The sequence below is a fragment of the Haliotis rubra genome, unplaced genomic scaffold, assembly GCF_003918875.1.
Source record: "Haliotis rubra isolate DU_JTF1 unplaced genomic scaffold, ASM391887v1 Scf1046, whole genome shotgun sequence".
Classification (NCBI taxonomy): Eukaryota; Metazoa; Mollusca; class Gastropoda; order Lepetellida; family Haliotidae; genus Haliotis; species Haliotis rubra.
This window is the reverse complement of record NW_025764944.1, coordinates 250,560-259,323: the sequence shown is the minus strand read 5'-3', so window position 1 is coordinate 259,323 and position 8,764 is coordinate 250,560. Positions and strand designations below refer to the sequence as shown.

Here is an 8,764-nt window from a genome sequence, read left to right as displayed (position 1 = left end):
TTCTGGGCTACTTCTTGCCCCTTGTTCAGGTGATAGAAAGACAGGAGTACAAATCATACTGTATATACCAGAATTTACGTCGTGTTATACAATAAATAAGAAGTTGTCATCCATGTACTCGTCTCATATATTCATAAACGTCTAAATGCCTCTCAAGAATCTCATGAATAGACATGTTAAGACTACATCATGTAATGTTAAGACATAGTATTTTGTTGTCAACAGGCAGACAACTAAAACTACCTAGATAGCAAACTGCGACATTTCCTCCTCCTCAGCTTCTGCCTGGGCAGCTGCGACCACCTTCTCACGTTGGTCCTGAGCAATAGCGCGCATGCGTTGCATCTGTAGTTCTCTCTCAGGGTTCGGAGGTGGAAGTGCAGCTTGCATTCCCCTCTCAATCTGTGACAGTCTGGCTTGAACTCTCTCGTGCATATCTAACTGCTTTTCTTTTACCTTTTCTTGGATTGCATGTTGTGCTTTCCTTGCCCCCTCCATCAGTTCACTGTGTTTCTCTTTTATCAAATCGGATTCAGTTTCTGGATTTAAAGCAATCAGCTCCCCCAAGCCTGATATTTTATCCATGAGGTGATCTCGCGAGATGTCAACATATGTTCCTGAAACCTCATGGACCACATATGAAACTTCACTGGCTTGGACTGCCTGTGAATAGAGTGTATCCTGCATCAGCTTGCTGAAGGAGTAATTCAGCTGTAGTTCCCTTCCAACATTGGCTGTTTCAGTAAATGTGTCCAACGTTGGGCCAAGGCTGCACTGAATTACATTGGACATTCTTTCAAAGAATGTAACCAATCCACCCCATTGTTTGCGAACCTCTCCAAGTGCTTTTATACCTCTAGTGAGAGTTTCTCTTATCTTGTTAAAGTCTATTTCCTTGGCATCCATCTGGGACAATTCTTCAACAAGTTTCATCAACTCATCATTTTTCCTTTGCACTCTTTGGTTAATTTCGTCATAACGGGCTTCGGCAGTCTTCAACATCTGCGATGTTTTTTCAGCCTTAAATCTGACTTGGTCAATTATTCTGTCTTCTATTTCAAGAGAATTTTGTTGGGCTTTAGCAGCTTGTGGTGCTTGGGCGAGAGGATGTCCTGCTCTCATATCAGTTATCTCCACACACTCCATGGTGTGTTCAACCTTGTCAAGCTTTTGTCTGAACTCAGTAATCATTTCTGGATTTTGACCCATTTGCTTGGAGAAGTCAATCATGGAATCCATCAGTGTTGTGAGATCCTGCAGCAGACTCAGCATCATTGCCTTCGGAGGAACATCACACTTATCCTTGAGAGTTGTTGTGAATCTCTCCAGATCTGCCTTTTTAACAACAAGATATTTCTTGGTACCTTCTTGCTTGTTCTTGTCTTCAAATGATTCCAGATACTGTTGTAGAAAAGAAATGATTAAGGTGATCTCGGGTGTTTGTTTTTTTATGCATTCAATTGTTTCCCGTTCGCTGTCACTCAAAGGCTTTTCATGTTCTGAAGGATCTGCCTCTGTCTTTGATTTAAGCTTGTCTAACACGCCACTTACCACGGGTGTCAATAGTTTCACTCCTGTTCCAATAGCTTGTGGTATTCCAATCATCAGGTTCATCTCTGCTTGAATAGCCATGAGCACTGCTCCTGAATACCTGTCAAAGAACTTCATCCCCATGACTTGAAGCGCTCCCGGCATGTCATCCAAGGCCTTCTTGTAGTCTTCCTCACGATCTTTCAGAGTTTTGGTCATGTGTGCCAGTTCTTCGTCTGCCTTTGTTTTCTGTTCCTTGATTTGAGTCTCAGCTCTTTTGGCGGCTGTAACTGCAGCTTCAGTTTGCTTCATTTTGTCCTCATAATCGCCCTTGGCAGCTGTGCACGCCTCCAGCAGTTCTCCTATTGTTGCCATCACGTCAACAAACTGCTTCTGGACCTCCTCCGCATGGGTTGTGCATTGTTTAGCAGCCAACTGAATCCTCTTAAGAGGGATTGGTAATGCAAGTTTAAGTTCTTCTGGTGAGCCTTTCAATAAAATCTGAAATAGATGTTGTGGACTATTAGATGTTAGTGATAAATGTGTGCAGAGATGTCTAACATCAGTTACATCAACTAACTGGGGCTGCAATGACGACATGATTAATATAGAACATTTACAAATGTTTTAAGTATTAGGGCAACTGTACCTGGACTGCATTTCGTGCATGGCCTGGAATCTGATTAGTGATCAGGTGTATTTTCTCCATGTTGGAATGTGCTGTGTTAAAGGCCTCCCAGCCTTCATTGCTGACTTGAACCAGACAAGCATTCATGGAGTCAGGGTAGCGAAGACGGACAAACGATGAATCCGGCCTTTTTCCTGTGACCAAGGTGAAGTCTGTACCACCAGAGATGAGCATCAGTTGCCCCAGCAGTGCAATAGACATCGGGGCAGGGCCTATGATCTCCTCCCAGTTTATACTTGATGATGCACAGATCACTCGGTCATTCTGAAATAGCAACAGGCTATTTCATTCAACCTGCACTTGTTTGGGTTGTATAACCTATTTATCACAGGTACTGTCACATGGTATCTGTATGGTGTTAACACAGCATATTGGGAGGATGATAAACAAATGTGTTTACAAGATACTGATAAAAGTGGTCGTACAAACCACACTGTTGGTACTGTTAAGGGGCTCAGGTTTATTGAAATTTCAATAGGGTGTGAGTGGCATTATTTATATGTCATATTAATATAAACTGGTTTCATGTTTTGCACATCTCTAACAGTGGACGACATAATGGTATACTCTATGCAGTTGCTAGTATACTCTTGTTGTGTGTTGACAAGAGATCTATGTGTTTATAAAGAAACACATAGCAGCTGTTTACTTGGTAATTTTATGTTCGAAGATGTTAGCATGATATACTGACTGACTGACTGAGTTTTGGCTTTACGCCGCTTTTAGCAATATTCCAGCAACATCACGGCGGGGGACACCAAAAATGGGCTTCACACGTTGTACCCATGTGGGGATTCGAACCCGGGTTTTCGGCGTGACGAGCCAACGCTTTAACCACTAGGCTACCCCACCGCCCCAGCATGATATACAGTCAAATGTAGTGTGATAACAGTAGAGCCTTAACCAAGTGGCCTAGTGAAAATACCTGCATACTTGTGGCATAAGCGATTTCAACCAATTCCCAACACTAACTTGTGGTATAAGAGATTTCAACCAATTCCCAACACTAACTTGTGGTATAAGAGATTTCAACCAATTCCCAACACTAACTTGTGGTATAAGAGATTTCAACCAATTCCCAACACTAACTTGTGGTATAAGAGACATTATTACAATGGTTTGAAAGTCTTTTTATGGTCGAGAAACAAAATAATAGTTATCAACGGATGTTAATCAAAATCAATTCTTCACTGGCTGGAGAACCATAGCACTAGTAGTAAATACAATGATAGCCCGAGATCACTTTCAAGAAAGGTCGCTGTAAAGCTTTATTTCACAAATGCAGAGTTACCTATTAACCTCTCACCTATTTCCCTGCGTGAGAATCTACGCCTTATAAGCCTCAAGTACATTGATCGATCATTAAATGAAGCTCAATTAGAAAATATCTCATAAAATATATTATATGCACACAGGATGGACCTGTACCCAGTCGTAGAGGAAGTCACGAAGACCCTGGAAACCATAGACGGGTTCCGCTTGAGACAGTTATGTGATGTAAAACACCAGCTAGAACAAGACCGCGACACGCGGAAAGCACTATGCAAGAAGTACCATAGAGCTTTCAATATCGTGGATGGAGCTGATACTGTCCTTACAACAACCAGCATGGGACTAGGTGCGGCAGGTGTTGGGTTGTTAGCCACCGTCGTGGCCGCACCTATAGTGCTAGGCATTGAAATAACAGCTGGGGTGGTAGGGGTGGCAGGGTTGGTGTTTAAGGCATCGTAAGGCATCGAAACACGATGAGATCAGGGTTCTGGCCGAAGCAAAGCTGAACACGGTAAGTGAGCGTATTTCCACAGAACTCACTGACACTAAGATCTCAGAGGAGGAATCTCGTTCAATCCTCTCAGAACTCGACAAGTACCGTAAGATGAAACAAGAAATCCGATCCAAGTCTCATAAGTCTTCTATCAGCGACGACGAGAAAAAAAAGTACATAGAACAGGGGGTACGAAAAGCCCAGCAAGCCTTCATTAAGAACACCAAAGAGATCATAGGCGATTCACATTAAACTGTTTCATCGAGGTCAACACGACATAGTGGCACGTGATCAGGGTCGCCATCATAGTGACCGGGAAAGTGCTAGTTCACGGTCATAGTGACCGGGGAAGTTAACTGGGGATTCAAAGTAGTACATACGATGGTGGCGAGGTCTAAGGGCCTGACAAAAGCTTTATTTGTGAAATACTTCAACTTCAAACTTTGCACATGTCTAACCTGTCTTTATTTGTGAAATAAAGCTTTACAGGAACCTTTCTTGAAAGTGATCTCGGACTATCATTGTATATACTACTGTACTTCTTTCTGTTTCCATAGTAACTGCATCCGATGACATTGTTGGAGCTGTATTACACGTAGGCCTTTATCTGCTTCTCACCGAAGGGTTCGGTCAACGAACCAAACCCATCAAACTCGCCAAACCAAATCGGCGCCCGGTTCCAGCAAATGGCGACTGCTGTGCAGGCAAGTCTCCATTGAAATCGCAAGCTCAGCACCTACTCTAAAACATAGAGTGGAGTCTGGGAGTATGTGCCACTGACTGAGCATCGACAGATATATTGTTTTCAAATTGTTCTCTTTTGTTTTGTTTTGTTTTAATAATGTGTTCAGAATTGAATATTTTGCATCAGATCGTTTTACTAAACGCCGCTATTCTGTTTGAATGCTTTATATGTGAGGTATGATACAAAGGCAGTTGTTTGTATGTTTTATTTTTCTACATATTATCTGTCAGCCTCAAGCAAATTGGTTTTGCTATGTTGCAGCCTCCCGATCCCCATTTTGTGAGACTTTGTATCTTGGCTTGGTACTCCCAAAAAACGTAAAATCTGCAATAAAATGCATCACAAACTTCAGGAAACAAAATATGCTATGTTTGAGATTGGTAGAAGTCGGCTAGAATCAAACATAGATATTAAACTTCACAAAAACGCAATTTCAAAACTACAATCGCTTGTTCAAATGACTCCCCATTCTGTTTACTGAAAGAACTCGAGAAAGAAATGATGGATTTTGTTTAATTTTGGTACCAATGTTTATTGACTGGAGATTGGAGAATTACCGACACCACTTGAATTTAGTGACCTTGAGGTCCTTTTAAAGGTCACAGCGAAGGTGTAACAGTTTTGCACATGCCAAGCTTGGTAGCCGCGAACTCAGGAAAGTATTAATGGATTTTGATCCAACTTTATATGAAGGTGTATTGGCGGGATTCCCCCAACACCAATTGATTGGGAAACTTGTGCTCATTATAAGTTCACAGTGAAAAGTGTTTTGCACATGTCTAACTTTTTAGTGCGAAAATACAAGACAGAATTAATATGTTTTGCTTAAAGGTAGTACCAACATGCGTTGGGAGTATTGTCTAACGCCAGTCCAATTCAGTGACCTTCGGATTATTTTCAAGGTCACAGCCAGTATTCTTGTGATATATCCAAACCTAATGGATTGAATTTGTTCGCATTTTGTATCAAGGCATCAGATGACAGTTTCGGTAACGTTTACATAATTTTCAGGGTCAGACATAGGATAATTGCGACATTCAGATATCGACATGTGGCGGGGGTAATAGCTATGTTTGTGACAAACGCTTTGTCATTACTAATTTTCAAATTTTTGTTAGCATATGGTTTCTATAATTTCATGTTTATTCTACCAGTTGTGAAATTTTTCGTGACACGTCTTAAAAAAGACAGAGAATATTTGTGTATGTTTAAAGTTAATTGTTTTTCATTATGGAGTTATTTTTTATGTTGACGCAAGGACATATTTTACGAGCAAAAGCTTTCAATAATTTAATGTTATTTCTATTACATTTTGAAGTTCTTCATAGCGTATCCCAAAATAACAGGATATTGATAGTTTACGCTTTGAATTATTTTCAATGTTGACGCAATGACATATTTGAAGTTAATTTAATGTTTTAATCATATGTGATCTATTATGATTTATGTTTCGATCATACATTCATATATTGCGTTGTCATAGAGGATATCATAAATCGCTGGCGCCTGGTTATTCCTTGTCACATAGCAGTCAATCTGTCTACTCATTTGTTGTATTTGATTGATGCATATAAAATAAAATGTAGAAATGATAAAGGAATCAATCGGATGTGCTCGTTATCAAAGTAAAGTCTAAACTTCTTTCTGTAAGGTATACAGTGGAAATTGACACCTTAATTGTTATGGGTAGACCAAAGAAATCATTTATTTATTTTCACCGCTCAAAATACAACAAAGAATTCAACGGATGGCATTTACCTCAAAGAATGATCATAACAATGCTTATAACATACGAGGGCAAACATATCGGGGATAATTTGTTTTCATGTGATATGCACCGGGTGAAATATCACTTTTTCATGGTGACATGACATCATGAACAATGTTATGACGTCACGTTGCTTCTAAGAAGCTGCTTTCTAAATACAACGATGACGGGGAGCCTGCCATTGTTGGAAAGTAGATTATCGCGTAATTTCCGCCATTAAAGACTTCGGTAATAAATAGAAAATTATATTCGTGACCATAATATGCTAGGCTAACGACCTAAATATCGGCATATCCCTTCTCTGGTTCCGAAAATACCAAGACAATTACCAACGTCCCAATAGTGTCCATATATTTTTAGAAATCTATAACAATAAAGCACAACCTCACTACATTTTTTTATAAATGACAAAGGGTTATTCAACCATATTAAAAGGTTTTCAGGCTTGAAGGACGAAGCTTATTAAAATCTATTGCCAGCTCCCTTTTAGAGTCTGATAAAAGGTTCGAAAATGTGGGTCATAAATGCATGAACGTTTTTATTGTTGTTCATACCCGTTGGGCCTCCCGCCTCTGCATGTATTTCAGATAAAACCGTTAGAACCACCACCACCCCCTCTATGTCTTAAAGTATGCTAGATATAACCGTTAGAACACACCCCACCACTTTTCTGCCCATTAATTCAATTGGGCTAAATCATAGTTGAGAGTTGCTTCTATGGATTTTACATATTTTCCCGCAACACCGATTGATGTGTCATCGGCCAACGTTATTGTGATATTTTGTAAATTTCCAGGTAAATTATTGATATATACAAGGAACACAAATTAACCAAGGCAGATCCTTGAGGAACCCCGGCAGTAACATTTAGTTTTTCAAAATGTTCCATTAACAGAGACACACTGTCGTCTAGTTAGTTCACCAACTAAGTACGTTTCCACGAACACCATCATTTCCTAATTTGTGCAATAAACCTTTATGCCCTGCCCTGTGAAAAGCTTTTGAAATATCACAAAACAGCATACAGTAAAGGTGGTGATTATCTAGGACTGAGCATATATTATGATAAATGTCTATGTTGAGATGTAGTAGAATGACTAGCAGTAAAACCTGACTGGAATTTACTTAAAATGTTATGTTCATGGAAATGGTCGTGCACATGCTTTACCGTTATTCTTTCAAGGATTTTCCAAAGGATAGGTATTAAACTAATAGGTCTGTAATTAGTTGGGAGGGATGCATTTCCTTCTTTCAAAATAGGAGTAACATTACCCGTTTTCCACAATGTAGGAAATACAGTCACTCAGTGATATATTACACAACAAACAAAGAGGTTCAGCTATAGATGTACAAATTCGTTTTACCCCTCTCATGTTAATGCCATCAGGTCCACTAGATTTATTTGCTGGTAAGGTCTTATCAGATACCTCCTTTTTTGTTGTCGCATACTTTTGCGTTATTGAAACAAATGTGGACAACTTAAAGCTGATGTATGGCGTTATTACAGCAAAGGCTGAGCGGAAGGAGAAATAACATGGTTCCGGCACTGTGAGACTATTAAGAAAGGTCACATGCAGCGCAATAATATTCCAATTATGTACTGCCAAAATATATTTTACAGTAGTGAGCTGAATAGACTTAAGAATTACGAGTTGGTACGTGTGGCATATTTGGCTTTGCTCTAAGAGAGACATCCTCGATAATCTCCAGGGTATAGGTTACGATAACTCTCCACTATCCCCTGGATGCATTCACGGCTTAGGGCGATGATTTTATTACCTCCCTTGGCTGGCTCCGCATTCTCACAGTAGCCAATCAGCTAAGCCGCCGTTACAACCGAGCTTGCCAGTGTCAACAAGGATAGCGGTCGCAGTCGCGAAGGTTTGTTCGCAGTGCCACTCAGATTTTTGGGGAAATAATAAAGACAAACTGACAGATCTGAAACTTTAAAAAATATATGACAGAACTCCTTCTTCTTCTTTCAGAGTACCTCTGCATCAATTGTGTTGCCAAGTTTTAACGGTTAGATAAGTTAAGAAGCGAAAGTGAGTTATGATTGGTACGCTCAACTTCCCAGCGTAGGCACCTGATTGGATAAAAAGCCAGCCACTTGAGGTAATAAAATCATCGCCCTAAGCCGTGGATGCATCCAGGGTATAGTGGAGAGTGATCGTAACGTATACCCTGGAGATTATCGAGGATGTAAGAGAGATAAAGTGCTATTCTATTGGGACAGCTAGGGACACTTGAGAGGACAAAGAGGCACCT

The 8,764-nt window shown here is 40.1% G+C and overlaps 1 protein-coding gene across 1 annotated transcript in view; it reads right to left on the bottom strand.

Moving 5' to 3' along the window:
• LOC124275331 overlaps positions 1 to 8,764 on the bottom strand; it is a 52,952-nt gene that overhangs the window by 1,027 nt on the left and 43,161 nt on the right. Inside the window, exons 2-3 of the mRNA XM_046710831.1 lie at positions 2,180 to 2,482; positions 244 to 2,031 (exon numbers count right to left, since the gene is read on the bottom strand). Of these exons, the coding sequence (XP_046566787.1) occupies positions 244 to 2,031; positions 2,180 to 2,482 (2,091 nt within the window). The remainder of the gene's footprint in view (positions 1 to 243; positions 2,032 to 2,179; positions 2,483 to 8,764) is intronic.